The sequence below is a fragment of the Onychomys torridus genome, chromosome 7, assembly GCF_903995425.1.
Source record: "Onychomys torridus chromosome 7, mOncTor1.1, whole genome shotgun sequence".
Taxonomy (NCBI): domain Eukaryota; kingdom Metazoa; phylum Chordata; class Mammalia; order Rodentia; family Cricetidae; genus Onychomys; species Onychomys torridus.
This window is the reverse complement of record NC_050449.1, coordinates 95,370,606-95,389,662: the sequence shown is the minus strand read 5'-3', so window position 1 is coordinate 95,389,662 and position 19,057 is coordinate 95,370,606. Positions and strand designations below refer to the sequence as shown.

At 40.0% G+C, this 19,057-nt stretch overlaps 1 protein-coding gene across 9 annotated transcripts in view; it reads left to right on the top strand.

Moving 5' to 3' along the window:
* Cep63 (centrosomal protein 63) overlaps window positions 1-19,057 on the top strand; it is a 44,862-nt gene that overhangs the window by 23,057 nt on the left and 2,748 nt on the right. For 6 of the 9 annotated variants that reach the window (XM_036192772.1, XM_036192769.1, XM_036192767.1 and 3 more), the window contains 8 exons: window positions 844-957; window positions 5,969-6,202; window positions 6,530-6,669; window positions 7,622-7,759; window positions 10,743-10,857; window positions 12,879-13,076; window positions 14,571-14,657; window positions 18,587-18,792. In XM_036192772.1, coding sequence (XP_036048665.1) covers window positions 844-957; window positions 5,969-6,202; window positions 6,530-6,669; window positions 7,622-7,759; window positions 10,743-10,857; window positions 12,879-13,076; window positions 14,571-14,657; window positions 18,587-18,792 — 1,232 coding nt within the window. Of the gene's footprint in view, window positions 1-843; window positions 958-5,968; window positions 6,203-6,529; window positions 6,670-7,621; window positions 7,760-10,742; window positions 10,858-12,878; window positions 13,077-14,570; window positions 14,658-15,264; window positions 15,652-18,586; window positions 18,793-19,057 lie in introns of those variants that run through there. The other 3 variants (XM_036192773.1, XM_036192775.1, XM_036192774.1) reach the window with 2 other exon arrangements.

Below are 19,057 nucleotides of genomic sequence, written 5' to 3'. Positions count from 1 at the left end.
AGTGTGCATGCCATGTCTATCACCCTCCAGTGGGGCCAGTTTTGGTTTATTTTTATTAAAAACGTTCCTAAATCAGTGCTGGCACATATGATGGAATGCCATACAGACAGATTGACAGACTGGACTGTCAGAAAGCTGACTGAAAACAGTCTAAGGAGCAATCTAAAGCTGAAGATTTCTGGAGGACAGATGGGAAGATTGAGGATCTTTTCCTTTGGTTTGCTGATTGTCAGAAATGTCGGGCTCATTTCATTAAATATAATTTCGAATTGCTGTTATTAACCACGACTTTTGAACTATTTGGCTCTGGGTTATAAATACCTGTTAGAATGTGGTGCATATTTTCCATGTTATTCAAGGTTTTACAATTCGTCTGTGAAATAATAAAACTTTGGCTATCAAAAATATTGTTTTAGCAGAATTTGAAGTAAGAATTGGGTTACTGAGTTACTGATTTGGAAGTCTGTTTGAATCTCTTCAATTCTGGGTTTGGATGTCAGGAATTTAGATGGCAAGGGAAATATTTTAGGATCATTTTTCTGAAAAATTATACAAAATGATAAAACCCTTAGGTGGCAGCAGACCTGTGAAGAAGTTCCTGAGCCCACTGCTGTGGGTCTGTTTCCTCTTCACCATTAGGGTGTTAAATTTAGAAAGACAGACATCCAGAGAGCAAAATTCAGTATTCCTCTGCAGCGCAGTCAGCTAAGTGAGTAATGGAGCTCCTGCTGAGGAGAAGGGTGCAGCTGGACCCAGGGAGGGTGGGGGGTTGGGAAAGCAAAGTGAGAAGTCCTCACAGTCCAGGAAGCACTTAGATGTTAAGTACCTTAATTGCCTCCTCAGGAATTCCGACAGAAATCTCTGGACTGGGAGAAGCAGCGTTTGGTCTATCAGCAGCAGGTGTCTTCTCTGGAAGCACAGAGGAAGGCTCTCGCTGAACAGTCAGAGATAATCCAGGTAGGCTTCAGCTATCTAACAGATGGGTTTTGATTGACTTTGACCTACTGCCATGAACCTTCTGATGGTCGGTACCATTGTCTCTCTTGGATCGTCTCTGCTAACCTTTGTGTGCTAAGCCCATCTTGCTCTACTATGGCTCAGCCTCTTAAGCATCTGGGGCTCAGATTCTCCACGTCACCCTTCTTCCACACTGTCTTCACTCTCCTGACCTTGCTCTTCACCGCACCTCACACCTCTGCCCTCTGTCTGTCTGCTTCCCTATTTCTTTCTGCTTCTGCCATTGGTTTTTCGGCTCTACTTCTGTCTGCTTTGTCTGTCTCCATGGCAGCTTGAGCACTTTGGCTAAGGGGCTCAGTTTGACTTTGGAAAGAATCTCACTGCACTGGAATGCCCCCTGTGAAAGTTATGTCTTTGCAACTACAGACATGCCTTTTTAGTATAGTGGTAGGAACTTCTAAAAAACTAATGACTTCAGCAAAAAGTAAGTAGACACTGAATTTAGGATACGTCTTCTTGGGACATAGCCAGCTCCTTCGCCTTTTTCCTTTAAAAATTAAGAAAACAGGAGGAACGAGCAGAAAGATTGTGGTATGTATAGTTGCCCTCTGTTACCTGTTGGATGCTCATCAGTTATGTATATTATTTGTAGTATGTCAATCTGTCTACACTGGTAGTTATCTCAGTTTCTAGAATGCCAGGACAGACTTGGTAAGTTCAAAGAGCTAGAGGGAGATGTTTGGTTTTTTCTTTTAAGCCTTCATCTTTTTTGTCCCCCTAAAATAGCGGCTGTCTGATACATTGTTGTGAATGGTTTTGCTATGAGTAACTCCACTGAGACTTGCAGGATGGCCATACAGCCTACAGAATAAAGACTGTATTGTCAAGAAGCTACTAGCCAAAATGGGACAATGAAGTCCTCTTTGGGCGAGGGGGTGGGATAAGGGTGAGGATTTAACCTGATTGAGAAGCTCTGTGTTCTTAAAGACTATGATGATACACTGCTGTATTTGAATTACAGCCATTAGGCAGGGAAAGAACAAATTGAGTTTTTATTTTTAGTCCTCATTTTATTCATGTTGTTTATTGATTACATTGTCTTTAAGCCACTGCTATCAAATTACTATTGTGATTAATTCTATGTAATTCAGACTTCATTGTTAGTAAAAATAGAGTTTTTATTTACCATTTACTTGACAGAAGCTACAATAAGACACCTTTAAAGAGCTGACATCTGTTGTGCCCACTAAGGGTGTTTGAATAATTCTTTTCATAGTTTTGTTTAAAAGAAAGTTATCTGATTTAGTTAAAAGTATTACTTATAAATCTAGTTCTCTTTATCCTTTGGCAAACTAAGCAAGAATTAAAGCTTCCTGTGACTCAGCTTGTATCAGTCAATGCTATATGATTATCTTTACTAAACATTTAATTAAACCTCTGTGTGCCCATTACCTAGTGTTAATAGTTGTCATCATCTTGACAATCTTGTGTATGAATGAGCATTAGAAATGTATTACAGAAATTGTACCTAAATTTCTTTTCATTGTAATATTGAACCCATGGCCTTACTCATGCTAGGCAAGCATTGTACCAGCGAGCTAAACCCCAGGGCATCTAAACTGGCTTTCTGTGTGCAGTTCATTTGTGTTAACAACATGTGTACATTTTTGTGCAGTTGTTCTTTGGAACTTTTCCCTCTTTCTTTGTTTTCAAGAGAGACATGGCATTAAACATTGATTTACTTCCTTTTACTTATGTGTATATGGGTGTTTTGCCTTAATGTAGATGCACCACTGTTGTGCAGTGCCCCAGAGCCAGGGCAGGGTGTTGTATTCCTTGGAACAGATCATTGTGAGCTACCGTGTGGGTGCTAGGAACTGAATCCAGGACCTCTGGAAGAATAACCCATGCTCTTATCCAGTGAGCCACCTCTTCAGCCCGATTCTTTCCATCTTGGAAAACTAAAACTGGGGTATACTTTTACTCTTTATTTTTGGTTATTAAAATGTTACAGAGAAGGCTGGGTGTGGTGGCACACACCCTTTAGTTCTAGTACTGGGAGGCAGAGGCAGGTGGATCTATGTGAGTTTGAGCAAGCCAGCTTGGTCTACGGAGAGAGTTCCAGGACAGCCAGGGCTACACAGAAAAGCCCTGTCTCAAAAAAACCAAAGGGGAAAAAAAAGTTACAAAGCAAATGAGATCATCTCATTTCAGAACAGGTAAGGACTTAAAATCCCTACAATATGACAGGATGACGTTAACAGGACTAAATAACAGCAATTTAATATTCAGTCTGTGCAGTTTTCTCCAGGTGTCTAAAAGTCAGCCTTTCACAGTTGGCATTTGAAGTAGAGTCCAGTTGAGCTTGACTCGTTGCATTTAGTTGATATGTAGGAAAGCAGAAAATCAGGGAGTTGGGGCAAATCTTATGAGAAAAGATTCTTAAGTATTTTTAACATCTAAAAATGAGATTCAAAAATAACTTCATGCTCTTTGAGTCAAATATTTGCTTGAATTCTTCTACTCAGCTATTAACATTATATACTCCATGCTCATTTTAGAAAAATGAGAACATCCTTTCTCTGTCCTTTTTTTTTCCCTTTTTTTTTTTTAAAAAAAAAATGTAGTTTTGGAGCTTCAAGGAAACCATCATTACAGAGGGGGAGATTGCTTAAGAACAACATGGTTAGAAGCAGCAAGGGCTTTGATTTTCCAGGGAATACTAGTGTAAAGGTCTCATCATTGCAGCACCCAGCCCCTGACCTGTCTCCCCATCAGGGTCACCTCCAGATGTGTCCATGCATCCCAGGAGGCAGCCTGAAGAGCCCACAGAGCTCTGAGCTCAGTGTGCACCTCTCGGACCCTTCTGTGTCTACGGCCCAGTGCACTTGGCCTTGAGGTGCCTCCTGTCTCCCTAATGTGAATGGCCTTTTTATTTTTAATTTTTATCTTTTTTTTTTTTTTTTTTTTTTTTAATTTCTCGAGACAGGGTTTCTCTGTGTAGCTTTGGCGCCTTTTCTGGAATTCACTCTGTACCCCAGGCTGGATCTCCAACAGAGATCCACCTGGCTCTTATGGGATTAATGGTTTCCTTACTTTCCCTGTGTTTGCCTATTGTGATGACTCCACCCTTAATTCAGTAAAAGAATGCTGAATGCTTATTTAGTGAATAAAGAAAATTTCTGGTTTCTTGAAGTAGTTTATACATGAAAAGATTTCTAATATATTACCTTTAAATGCTTCTAAAGCCAGCTGTTTAGGAGAAGTAATGGTAATTTTAGGAGTTGTTTCTGTGATTTCCTGACTTACTTAGTATTGGAAGAGGTGTTCTTGAAGTTAGTGCCACTGTAGGAGTATAATGTGAGTTGCACAATTTACCTTTTTTTGTAGTTAGATTAAAAGGTAAAAAGAAATTAATATATTTCATTTAACCCAGTGTGTCAAAATATCATCAGTTCAAAATTTACATTCTTGTTTTAAACTAAGTCGTTGGCATCCCCTGTTTATTTTACATTTAGAGCATTTCTCAAATTAGAATAGCCACAGCTCAGTGCTCAGTCTCCACATGTGGCCCTTACTGCTGTGGTGCACAGTACAGCCTGGGGTATCATTTCTAGTTAATGAAAACAGTCTTTTTGCGTGAGTCAAATAGTAGATCTATAAAAGAAGACTTAATTTTCAAAACTGAGAAGCTAATTTTAAAGTAACAAATCTAGACTAACTGGTTACATGGTTACTTACACAGCTAAAGCTCCAGTACAGAATTTGCTTTCGGATCACAGTGTTAGATAGTGATCACAGTGTGTCATATAGTGATCACAGTGTTACATGGGGATCACAGTGTAACATAGTGATTATAGTTTGTTATTATAATGATCACAGTGTTACATAGTGATCACAGTGTTACATAGTGATCACAGTGTTACATAACAATCACAGTGTTACATGGGGATCACAGTGTAACATAGTGATTATAGTATGTTATATAATGATCACAGTGTTACATAGTGATCACAGTGTTGAGTTTTCCTGTTTTGTCTGTCCTCCAGAGTTCTCATTTGGACAGAGGTTTGCATCTGGGTCTGTGAACTCCAGGCTTGTGGATAGGTAGGGCTGGGTTGAGCTGAGGCTCAGCTAAGAACCACAGCCTTTTTTCCTTCCTACCCTCAACCAATTTCTGCATTTACTTAGTCTTCAGAGGGTTCTGGGTAAGATTTCTTCTTGGAAAGAAGAAGGTTAGGTTGTGTTTGAAAGAGTGGCGACAGTTGCATGCATAGCAGTTAGCAGTCAACCTGGGCTGACTTTTCTGTCACACACACCATTCTAGGGATCTGGTCAAAAGACAAAACAGTTGCCTTACACTAAAGCCATGAGCTCTCATTTACACAGACATTGTTTGTGTCTTTGCCTCTCTCCCCCGCTCTCTTTCAGCAGCTACATTGTGTCACCATAGTGTAAAGTACAAGAGTTTGGTCCGGTACTATATTCAGTAGAATCTTTAAATCTGTAGCAGATGGATTCCACAAAGATACTTCTGTTGGAATTTCTAAAATAAAATTGTATGTATTTTCCTTAACAGATGTTTAAAATAGGAGAAGTTTACCTTTACAAATGATTTATGTCCATTTTGAATGTATAGATGAAAAACCACTCTGGATACTGAATTAAAACTTGAGAAAACAAGACTTTGGGAAGGCAAAGTACTCCAGCTAGCATACAGAGCTGTAAGGTTAGGCACTGCACACCACAGGCCCGTGACACAGTTGCTGAAATGGTTTTATTTGAGTAGACTTTGATGGATAATGCCACTGAAAGGAACTAATTTCAGATGTGCTGTATGTGGTTAAATCTGTCAGCTAGAAAGTGTCCCAAAACTGCTGATAGAACCAGTCCTTCTTATGGGTTTTTTTTCCTTAGTGAGTACAATTATTGATTAATCTTTTATCATTTCTCTTTTTCCTATTTCCTAATAATAATAATTCCTACTAATAAACAATTAATATTTTTCTAGGCTCAGCTTACCAACAGGAAACAGAAATTAGAGTCTGTAGAACTGTCCAGCCAGTCTGAAATTCAGCACCTGAGCAGTAAGCTGGAGCGGGCTAAGGATACCATCTGTTCCAACGAGCTGGAGATAGAGCGCCTTAATATGAGGGTCAACGACCTGATGGGGACCAATATGACTATCCTGCAGGAGCAGCGGCAAAAGGAGGAGAAACTGAGAGAGTCTGAAAAATTATTAGAGGTGTGTGTTATAATGCCTAGGTTAGAGAATGTGTATATGTAAGTCTTTTGAGACTGATTGACCTAGAACTGTGTCCCAGGATGCTGAGCTTCCTCCTCGAGCTGAGGCTGATGGCTCAGCTGCTGATAGCTGTATCAATACTGTCCTTGTCATAAAACTTACAGCCAGCCTCCCTGGTTGCTTTCTCATGAAATAGAAATGCTGTAATGTTATCTGACTTTTTTTTTTTTTTTTTTTGAGTATTTTTTTTTGCAGGCTCTGCAGGAAAAAGAGAGAGCTGAAGGAAAGTTGTAATAATATCTGACTTTTTTCTTGAGTGTTTTGCAGGCTCTGCAGGAAGAACAGAAAGAGTTGAAGGCAAGTCTTCAATCTCAAGAAAACTTCATCCTTGAGGCAAAAATACATAAGGAGAAACTGCAAACAAAATTAAAGGCAGTTGACACTCATCACTCAGTAGAAAGCATGAGGTCTGTTTGAATCTTAAATATTATTCTGTTGGTCCATTTAAAGGTTTGGCATTGAGGGCTGATTTTAATATTGAATATTTACATTTTTGTGTTTGATCATCTTGTCTGACTTGGTTTTAATTTATGAGTTAGATTCTTATGGTCATAAAATTTGTATGGGTGGCTTTGTCTCCTTTTCATTTGCATCTCCAAGATTCTGAGGATCATAAAATTGGGAACTCCTATTCTCTCCTTGTTGAGTCTGGTGAACCTCCATGCCTTAGGAGGCCAGGGCCTGGTGAGGAGTAGCTGCTTGTCATCAGTAACAGCCTGCCACTGAGCTAGCCTTTTTGAGAACTGATTTTTTTATATTATTATTGTTGTTGTTGTTGTTGTTGTTGTTGTTATGTTTTGAAATGGGATCTCATGTATCCCAGGCTACCTTCAGAATTACTATGTTGAGGGTCCTCCTGCCTTTACTTCTCAAGTGCTGGGGTTACCAATGTGTGTGACCAACCCAGTCTGCGGGCTTCATGGATGCCATAGGAGTACTCTACCAGCTAAACTATACGTCCCCAGCCCTGGGTTTATTTTTATATATATGTTATTGTTGGGGCAGGTTTATAGTAAAAAATAATAGAGTGACTTGTGTTTAAGTCAGACATCTTGCCTGACCATCTTGTAATTTTTCAGTTAGGAATCGTTTCAGCAAAGTGGTTTTGCTATTTTATGTGGCTTTCCCTCTTGAAAAATATGCCAAATTCTAGTAAAGATTAAATTGCTGCTGACCCTGGATTGTTCTCCTGGTATAGATTTCTTTTTCTTTTCTTTTTTTTTTTTTTTTCACAAAGCAGACCACAAACTAAGAGCGTCTAAGGAGCTTAATTACTAGAGCATTTGGGACAGCGTGCTGGCCTTGCATTGTTTTTGTTGCCAGAATAAGGGGCCTGATCTCTTCTTCTTCCCTCCTCAGGCCGCTGGACGATTGTCAGGTGGAAAGGAATTACCCCTCTCCAGGGCAGGGAGTCTTAGATAATGTGCTGTCACAGTTGGACTTCAGCCACACCAGTGAGGAACTCCTGCAGGCAGAGGTGACTCGTCTTGAAGGCAGGTAGATAATTAGCTACACATTGAAAACTTCAAGTTGTTAAGATGAACTTTGATCTTTATGTTGACTCAGTAAAATAATACAGTAGTGGAAAATAAAGTTGGTTTTCCCCTAGCATTGGCAATGGCTTCACTTCCTAATTCATTGAAAACACAGAGGAGGGCCAGTGGTCTGCTGAGATGTCTGAGATCATTGCTCAAATCATTGCTCTGGGCTCTTTCTTCAGAATGATTTATACAGACAAAAAGTATTCTGTGATCTCTTCCATTTTTAAAACAGTTAAACCCGCTTTAACCGTTTATCTACATTAAAAAAAAATCTCCTCTTTCTCTGCTTTTCAAAATAAAATTTTTCAAGATTTGTGTATTCTGACTGTCCCCACTTTACCCTTTACCTTTTTGGACCCACTTCAGTTCAGCTTTTCTCTCCACTGCCTCACTGAAACTGTTCTTGGAGAGGACACAGTGGGCATGTGTTATTTCTTCTTTCTCTGCTACGGTATGATTTAGACTTTCTTGGCTGTGCATTGAATGCTGGCTAGTGGTATCATGTACTGTATTATTTATTTGTTATATATAGCACAGTGTAGCATAGCACAGCATGGCATAGTGTAGCACAGCATGGCATAGTGTAGCACAGCATAGTGTAGCATAGCATGGCACAGTATAGCACAGCATAGCATAGTGTAGCGTAACATGGCATAGTGTAGCATAGCATAGCATAGTGTAGCATAGCATAGCATAGTGTAGCACAGCATGGCATAGTGTAGCACAGCATAGCATAGTGTAGCATAGCATGGCACAGTATAGCACAGCATAGCATAGTGTAGCGTAACATGGCATAGTGTAGCATAGCATAGCATAGTGTAGTGTAGCATGGCATGGCATAGTGTAGTACAGCATGGCATAGTGTAGCATAGCATGGCACAGTGTAGCACAGCATGGCATAGTGTAGTGTAGCATGGCATAGTATAGCAGGTGATGCTTATTTTTGCCATAGTTATAAACGTTTAGTTTGTCATATTTGTGAAGGTTTTTTTTTTACTGGTAAGAGTTTGATATTTTGTTTTAAACTCATTTATCATAATTAATTTTATACTAATTTTTTGTGTGTGCAAAGGGTAGGTGAAATATTTACGTAAATTGTTAGCCATTAGGCAAACAGAGAACAAGAAGAAATGCCACTTTACATTTCTAGGTTGCCTTTATACATTCCATCCTTTTGTTTTTACTTTGCTGTTTCTTGAAAGCACTAGTATTAAGTGTGCTTTGTTCTTACACACCCTCTGCTTTACTCCTTTTGGAGTATGTGAGACACTCATGATCACTATTGAGGTGTATGTGTATGCTTTAGACTGAGTCAAATAAAGCTTACTATTACTACTACATATTATTATTATTATGACTTTTGAAACAAGTTTTTCTGTTTAGTCCTGGCTGTCCTGAAACTCACTCTGTAAACCAGGTTGGCCTAGAACTTAGAGATCCACCTGCCTCTGCCTCTTGAGTACTGGGATTAAAGGCATGTGCCACCTATCACACTGAGCTAAATAAAGCTTATTATTAGTGTTTTGATAATGGATAAAATTGTGTGTTTTTGTCATAGTTTTTTTTTTTTTCCCCTCATTGCCTTCCTGATAACTGTCACTGCCTCCTTGTCAGTTGCAGAAGCCATTCTTCTGGGTTGACTTCCAGCTCTACACTGAACACTTTTGCCTCTCAGGCCTGCTTTTCCATGGGTGCAAAGGAGATGTGGTCTCTCATTATACTTCTCTGTTACCCTTAGTGTTTAGCACATGGTAATCATATACCAAATACTAAAATCATAGAAAAGTCTATAATTTCTGGAAATAAAATTAGGATTAATAATTAATATTAATTCAGTAATAATGACTTAAATTTTTTCTTTGAAAAACCAAGAGGACAAAAGAACTGTTTTAAATAATTTGTGGTGTTTAGTTGTAGAAATAGCACCTAAAATAGGGAAGGGGGATTGTTTTTGTGCTGTGGTACTACAAAGATGATATTTTTGAATAAGTTATCTGGCAAGTTGGCTTTGTTTATGAAACAATATAGTACTAAGCATTTGTGGAACAGTCTAGAAGCATGTGCTGGAGGACTAAGGGTAATGGCTAAGTTTGGCAGGAGTAAGAAGTGAAATATGTTAATCATAGAAATTTTAGTGTCAAAGATAAAGTATTCATGTTAAAGGACTTGAGGAATTTCAATTAGCACATTTAAAGTAGAATTCTAGAAAAATTTACCTTCAAGTTATCAAAATTGAACTTGAATTACATAAAGTGATTATGGGAATGAGGACTGGGGTGACTGTAATCAGGTGGATCTGATCTAGTTCATGGGAAGGAAGGTACTGGCCACCACGGGGTGGGGGAGGGAGGTGCTCTGTGGTGAAAGGATGGTGTGTATAGACACAAGGAGGCAGCGGATGGCCCATGGCAGACAGCAAAGCTTAGCATGTAGGAGCAAAAAGATCTTGTCAGAGAAGAGCAGTGGGGTGAGAGGCATGTTGCCTCCATGGCTCTTGTGTCTCAGGACTGGCTCTTGAAGAGAGTAATGAGTCAGGACTCTAAAGGCTGTTCTTGAAGGTTTTGTGTAGTCTGGACAAAGTTTGCACCTGTCATGACAGGTGTTGGTGGCTTTCCCTCTCTCATACAGTTGGAGAACAATCATAGAGCTATAGTAAAACTGTTAGTAAAGTTGCTGGTATCTTTATAATTCTGTAACCAGTTAAGTTTAAGTCAAGGGGAAGGAATAGAGGGAAACATTGAAGTCAAAGCTACAGAAAGGTTTGCGATGGATTTGCTGCACCTGGGGATGGGGAATTGGAAGTGACTTTTAACGAAGCTATGAAGTTTACGGTATCAGGAAGATGTATCTTGGGCATCAAGAAGGTACATTTAGATAATCCATCTTATGGATTTCAGGAATTTTGTGTATTTATTTGTGGTTGTATTTCTGCCATACAGTTTGGAATCTGTGAGTACGACATGTAAACAGCTGAGCCAAGAACTAATGGAAAAATATGAAGAACTGAAGAGAATGGAGGGGCATAACAATGAGTACAGGACTGAGATTAAGAAGGTGAAACCCTGGGTGCTTGGGTGGGTCACAAAATCCCGTGTATTTGTGGAGTGAGGGCTGAGTTGGGAGACGGTCAGTGAGGGAAGTCTCTTCAGGAAAACTGATGCTCAGGAGTGGGCAAGCACCTGGGGAAGTCTGGCTAGGAAGAAGCGGTTTAGTGGGAGAAGGAAGGGGTAAGAGGATATGGGGAGATGATCAAAGTACATTGAGAATATATATGAAATTGTGGAAGAAACAGTAAATTAAAAATATGATTGAAATCTGTTCACTTCGAACTCTAAAACTTTAAACATTATGATGATTTCCAAACAATTATACTGTTACTTATAAAAAGATATCATGTGACCTGCCATTTTATATTTTCTCATTGGCTAAAGATAAATATGTATTTTCTCTTTGTGATGATGTAGTTAGTGTCCTCATTGGCTGTTGAGTTATTCAGGGAGTTTTTTTTATTAAAGGGTCCTGTCCCCAGGTGTGCTAGTGCACTGTAATCTTAGCCCTTGGGAAGTAAAGACACAGGAAATCAAAGCCAGCATGGGTTATACAAGACTGTCTCAAAATACCAAAGTAAATTAATAAAGGGCTCTGGCTTCCCTCTTTGTTGGTATTTATTTACTTGCTTATTTAGAGGCTTATGTAGCTCAGGTTGGCCTCAAACTCATGATCCTCTGGCCTTTGAATTCTAAGTATTTACATTAGAGGTAATTTATGTTTTTCATTACTTCTTGAGATTGTTCCTAGTTCCAGTCAGTGTGTGTGTGTGTGTGTGTGTGTGTGTGTGTGTGTGTGTGTGTGTACACATGTGTGTGTACATGCATATGTTCATATGTGTGTGTAGAGCCCAGAAGTAGATGTTGGGTGTCTGCCTATTGCTGTCTCTTCCTGCACCTTCACCCCATCTTTGAGACAGGTTTTGTCAGCGGCTCTTGCTGAACTCAGTACTCATTGGTTGACTAGCCTATCTGGCCAGTGATTCCAAGGTGACCTGTGTCCACTTTCTCCATGCTAGGGTTGCAGATATATACAACTTCTGAGGTGTATTTTATGTGGATGCTAGGAATCTAGACGAGGCCCTCCTGCTCCTGCTCTAGGAACATTGTAGCCTGAGCCATATCACCAAAGGCTCTTGCTCTTTTCTTCCTGTTACCTTTCTGTTATGTCTCTTCTGTGAAAACCAGATAAACAAACAAAAAACAAAGCAAACAATTTTAATTTGTAGCTGTGGAGAGAATGAAAGTCTTAGGGTCCTCTACATTAAATTGGGCATAGACTTCGACATTGACCCTCAGTGTTTGAGTAACTCATGCTCTTCTGAAACTTAATACATGATTTTAAGTTTAACCACCAGACTTTCAGAATAATTACACAAGTTGGTAAATTGCTAATTTTCCGTCTATGTAATATAGGAAAAATTTCATGTCTTGAGGTAAGATAAGCATTATCTATTTTATTAATGTTTTATGTATTTTCTTTGTTCAATTGTGTCCATTTTAAACATCAGTTTGTCAGTTTCATGTATATGTGCTATGTATTGCTATCATATTCCCCCATCACCCTCTTCTACCTCCTGCTGCTGACCTCACCTTCCCATCTAGTTTCTCTGCTACTCTCCCTTGGTTTTTCTTTTAGGCCTACTGAGTTTAATTAGGGTTGCTTACATGAACATTGTCAGGGGGTTATTTACTGGAGCAATTTACCAGTGACCACACCACTGAAGAAAACAACACCCCTTTACCTGGGAGCCTTGAACCTGTCTTTCTTCTAGGGCCTTCCTTGTATATGCTAGGCAAATGCTATACCAGTGAGCTACATCCCCAGACCTTGTTTTCTGAGACAGGGTCTTCCTATGAAGTTCAATGTGGCCTTGAAATCACTGGCCAGAGCAGACTGGTCTCAATCTTGGGGTCTTCTGCCTCTGGCTCTGCCTCCTGAGCACTAGAATTAACACTGTGTACCACCACATGCTTGAATTCTAAGTACTTGCTCTGAACTTTTGGTATTTTTGTGTTTCTCTGTAGTTGAAAGAACAGATTCTGCAGGCTGATCAGACCTACAGCTCTGCACTGGAAGGAATGAAGATGGAAATCTCCCAGCTCACTCGGGAGTTACACCAGCGAGATATCACTATTGCTTCTGCCAAGTGTTCTTCCTCAGACATGGAGAAGCAGCTGAAGGCAGAGATGCAGAAGGCCGAAGAAAAGGCAGTGGAGCATAAGGTAAAGGCCACCCGAGCTCTCTGCTCGATGTTCACTTGTCTTTTTCTAAGAATGAATTTATTCAAGGAACATCTTCCACATTTACTTCAGTGAATGTTTAGTTGACACCTGTTTGGGGCTGGTCAGCCAGCAGTGTAGTGAGGGTGAGTGGGAAGGTCTGATGGATACAGATGAGGAAAATGGCCACCCCAGTGCTGTGTGGGCAAGGTGCTGGGCACAGCCAGGGAGTTCCCAGTGTAGATTAAAGATCTCTACTGCTGCAAGTGGAGAATGAGTAAGGGTGGAAGAAAGTGTGTGGAGCAGGTATGAGAACATGTGGCCTGAGCAGTGAGCAAGGGCTGTGGAGGGAAGTGGAAGGGTTCTAGGGACTCTTGGGTGGTACAGCTGGCTAGGCTTTGTGATTGATAGGCTAGCAGATCAGACAGGGAAAGAAGCTGTTACCGAGGAAGTAGTTTGGGCAACCAAGTAGTGCTCTATATTAAGATGGAAAATAGTCGAAGTGTTGGGGAGAATCATGCATGTCTGTGAGAGATGTGCACGATAGGGAAGCTAGTGGAGGGACATTGGTGTGGCACATTTGATTTCAGAGAAAGCCTGGACTTTTATATAGATAAACTGGTTAGCCAGCTCCACAGAAAGCCAGGAATCCAAGGGTTAGCCATTTAGCTTTGGAAGTCCTTGCAGGAAGTTGACATTTGAAATCCCCTTCCCCAGACATAGTGGCTGTCATGAAAAGACAATAGAGTGTGCACAAGAGTGACTTGAATCAGACCTAGGGCAGTTCTCAATTTGGGTAAAAAGGTAGTAGGCTGGAGCGTCTGAAGAAGGAGCAGTGAGGAAGTTCTGTCTGCTGAGGAAGAAGGGCCGAGAAGGCAGGAGTCTGCTCATAAGGTGGTCAAGCAGCGAAGCTCAGCAGGACGAGGGCTGAAACTGAACGAGCAGTGTGTGAAAGTGAGTTTCCTGTGGGGCTGGAAGAGGAAAGATGAGCTGCAGAGGCAGGGTGTGGCTAGGGGTCTGCCTGTGACCAAACTCTGCTGCCCCAGTTCCACTCATCCTTGAGAGTGACATTTAGTCACATGCATGCCAGTTTACCTGCTAACACCTTTGACACATTCTTTTAAAAAGGATGTGTGGGGCCTGGGAGATGGCTCAGTGTTCAGATTCCCAGAAACCTACATAAAAAGCCAAGCTTGGCTGCATGCTCTGTTCTGTTACCCGAGTATTGCAGGGGCAGGGGTAGGGCGAGGTGCGCAGAGACAGGCAGATTCTGAGAATTCAGTGGCTCTGGTTCTCTGCATACATGTGTGGCAGGCACACCTGTGCTCTCATATGCACGCACTACACACAGAGCTGTATGTACACACTTTTTAAAAGTGTATCTATGAATGGAGGATGTAGACTAGAGTAGCTAGACTAGTGAAAATTATCTGTGGAAAAGCTTTGTAAGATATATTTGATTTATGGAGTTTTTGTGCCTTGATTTTCCTTTTTCAGGAGATTCTGAGTCAGCTGGAATCACTCAAGTTAGAAAATCGCCGTCTTTCCGAAACAGTGATGAAGCTGGAACTGGGCTTGCATGAGGTACACACGTAGACACTTCAGCTTTTGTACTTGTGAGGCCTTTGAAAGTTGCTTTGTTCCTGTTGACGTTAGGTGGAGGTAGACTTAAACTAGCGGCACAGTCCCTTGGTAGGCACAGTCTCAAATGAGATGCAGATGTCCTACTGCAGCAGCAGTGGGACAGTCTACTGTTGTGTGTGATCAGATGCACGTATAGTCTGGGTTCTCAGCAAGTGGAGTGTCTGCCAAGGGTTCAACACAGTGCTGCCAGTAAGCATGAAATGGATGCCAGTGCTGTACTGTGTTCTTGTGCCCACAGTGTCTTTTTATTACAAAGTTTGTCATTGCTGAAATAATTCAGTTTTTGTTGCATTTAGTCAAGAAATCTAGAGTAGTAAGTGCTAGATTGAACACAGGATGAATAATCAAATTCTTGACTCTAAAGTCATTACAGTAATTTAGTAGAGACCATGAGAAATATATATAAGCTACTGTGAAATCAGAGAGAACAAGATTGGTTTACAGGCAGGGTAATGTTCTTTGAGCATTTTATTATTAAATTCTTATGATTTATAAAATGACACATCTATTCTGACCCATCTTTTTTTTTTTTTTTTTTTTGATGTAGATCAAATGTCTGAAGATTGAATTCTTTTTTTCCTGAACTTCCAGGGAGTTTTCTGCCTCCAAAAAGACGCATAGTCACACAAGCCTCCCTGTTTGCTCCCAAGTAGTTACAATTTCACAGTCATGGAGGCTTAGATGGGAGAAGGTGCAAAAGGCTAGAACATTGAATTTTAACTAGAAAAATGGGGAACCGTTGTTTTGTAATCTTGCAGATGGGTAAGATTCTCTAAGCATCATGAAGCCATAAAGGATTTTACAACGTAAAAATGTAAAATTTCTGCATGGCAAAAGACTCCATTAATTAGGTTAATAATAGAAGCCAGGTATGGCGGTTCACGTTTATAATCCCAGCTACTCAGGAGGCTGAGGCAGGAGGACTGAGAGTTCAAGGCCAACCTGGGCAAGACCCTGTCTCAGAATAAAAATAACAACAAAAGGGCTGGGAGTGAGCTTAGAAGGAGAGCAGTTGCCTAGCATGGGGCTCTGGATTTGATATCCCTCACACTACAAAAGAAGGAGAACACAAGCGAAGAGACAAGGAGAAGTAATCTAAGACACAGGCTGACATAAAGTATCCGCAAATGAGAATGTCCTACAAGAGTAATAGGGAAGAGATGCAGTAGAGTAAATATTTCATAGAAATGTTCAACTTCCCTAATAACCAAAATTTTTAAAAATCAAATTTCTCCTGCTAATGAGCTTGATAATGCTTTAAAAATCTAATATATGGCCTCTGTTGGCAGTATTTAGAGAACTGGCTCTGCCATGCATATTGATACGACCTTCAGGACACGGACTTGTAAATACATACAGCCCCAAGTACACCTGGGTACTTACATCAGTGAAATTAATAGTCATGTTCTTCAGTGTCCTCAGCATTTGCATTCCCAAGAATCCATCTTGTAGGAGTAAATGTTTAGAAGTGGGCACAGCAGTATTGTAAAATAAACTGGTTACTAAAATGAAATATGCTGTCATTTAATACAGCAGATGGAAATATTCATTTAGCTTTGCCCCCACTCCACATCTCTTTGATAGTATAATGAAAGTTGTTTTTTTAAAGCACAAACCCATGTGGATGGGGGAAAAATAGAAGAGGAGACAATAGCCAAACATTTAAAACATGCTTGCTTTTATTTTTGTGTGTGTGAGCACATGTGTGTATGTGTGTGCATGTATGGAAGCTAGAAGTTGGTAATAGTGTCATCCTCTATCATTCTCCACCTTAAGTACTGAGGCAGGGTCTCTCATTTGAACCCTGAACTCACTGACTTGGCTGATTGGCTAGCCACTTTGCTCCAGAGATCCCCCCCTCCTCTTTCCAAGTATCAGGATTATAGGCAGTCCACCGTGTCCACTCAGCTAGCATGTACATGATGTTATAGATCTGAGCTCTGGTCCTCTCGCATGCCAAGTACTTTACCAACTGAACCATCATCTCAATTCTTTACCTAAACATTTTATAAAGGAGGTAGAAGATGGGTGGAGGCAGGGGTTGGGAAGCCAATTGGCTAATCAGCTAGTTGGCTTACTGACTGGATGGATGGACGATAAATGGATGGATTAGTGGATGATTGGTTAATGGATGAGTGGGTAGGTAACTGAGTGGGAGTATGGACAACAAGTGACTTTGTCTGCCCTGATAAAGCCAACACTGAGTAAGTGATAATTCATGAACTAATCTGATTTATACTACAGAACATTATAAACATTATAAACCCTTACGTGATACAGTGATTCCTTGTTCACATTCAGAATTGAGAGTTTTCACAATGTCACAGCCAGACTCCGTCCAGAGTTCTGTGCAGCTGAACTTCTGAATCCTAGTGGGAACACTGACCCTTCTTTACCCTGCTAAGTACATGTCTGCTACCCAGTTGTCATCATGCTACCTTACCATTCATGGACCTGGAGTAGTTGTTAATAAACCAATAAGTCTTGGTAATTTCAGAAAGATCGTGCAAAGATAAGTTTTTGATCGTGCAAAGATAAGTTTTTTTTTTTTTTGTTTTCTTTTTTGTTTTTTAGGTATGTGCACTGGTTCTCAACCTTCCTAATGCTTTGACCCTTTAATACAATTCCTTATGTTGTGGTGACCACCAACCATAAATATTTTCATTGCTACTTCATAACTATAATTTTACTACTGTTATGAATCATTAAGATAAAATTTTTTGGACATACAGGTTTGCCAAAGGGGGGTCACAGCCCACCAGTTGAGAAACTCTAGTTTAATGATTTTTTTTTTTTTTTTTTTTTTTGACATCAAAGTGGTAAAAATCCTGTCAGTTTTAGCTTTCTGTGGTTTCAGAGTTACATACAGTGTGGATATCTTGTACAGATTATCAAAACCTAATTATTAGGAAGTGCTTTTTGCATGCTACCACCTAGGAAGGTGAATTTACTTTTTCAAATTAATCTAATTATGTTAATGAAAGCAGTAGCTCTGATGAATATTGGACACTTTAAAGATGAGTATTAGTTGACATTGTAGCCCCGTGTCCTGCAAATACAACTGAGATGTTGTCAGACATGGGCAGCTACTGAAAGATCTTACAATTCCTAATTTACAGGTGTATTTACACATTTGTGGCTTGACAGGTAAATTATGTTTATCTGAACACTATTGATCAGCTTGCTTTCATAGTTTTTCTTTACAGAAAATGAAATGTTAAACTGTAAAGATCACCGTAATTTTGTAGAATGCTGTTTAAAATAGATAACAAAAAAGTAGACCTGTATTATCAAGAAATAGTATGTTATCCTGAGCTAAGACTAGATCATGGTAGTAATTCCTGCCATATACTTGAGTCCTAATTTTATGTCGTCTAACTTTATGTACAACTAGGTGCCAAAAGTGCTTAAGATGAGAGGGTATTTATTTAAAAGCTCCCTTTTGTCCAGAATTCTTTTTAGAGCCTTGTGTTTAAATTACTTTCTTTGAATTAGTTCTTTTGATTTCCTTCCACAGGTATTCTGTGTATGAGTGGGGGTAGGGTGGGAAGGGAGTCCCTCGTTCTCCTTTAAGAGCCATGGCTGTTATGTTCTTGATTTTCCCTGTCTCTGATTCCTGAAGTTTTCCTCTCCTGTTTCCATCTCTTGGCTGTCTGTACAGGAGGAAGCCATTTCACTCCCTTCCTGCTAGTCAGACTGATGATTTCTCTGTGTTCATCTTAACACGGCTAAAGACAAATCTTAATTTCTCTAAGTGAAGCCACATATTAGTTAAAACTAAAAAAGAAACTATTTCAGCCAGCACCATTGTAGATTGATCCTAAGTACCCTCAAACTCATGAGTGATTTTAGTATTCTTTTTTTATCAGGCAAAAGAGATTTCACTAGCAGACCTTCAGGAGAATTACATTGAGGCATTAAATAAATTAGTGTCTGAAAATCAACAACTCCAGAAAGATCTGATGGACACCAAATCTCAGCTGGAGCATGCTACTCACATGTGTAAAAAAAAAGATGGCAGGATCTTTAAACCAGCACGCAGCAGAGCAGCCGAGTTCAAGAACACAGAGTTTAAGTAAAGTTTCTTAAAAGTCTCTTTGAAATGTGTGTGCTGCAGTGTGATTTCCTGTGCTTTGGGAAGTGCAGTCATCACAGGCTCTGGGTTTCATTCTGACTGCAGTGTGCACAAGCGGTTCAGGTGGTTACAACCTTTGTTCTGTGCCCCCTGGATGTAGGTGTAAACACCACCTTGTTCCCTTGAGCCTTTTCAGGCTGCCTTCCACCACCTCTATCCCACCTGTTCCGTAAGAAGTAAAACTTGGCTTCTTATAAAAAGTGTC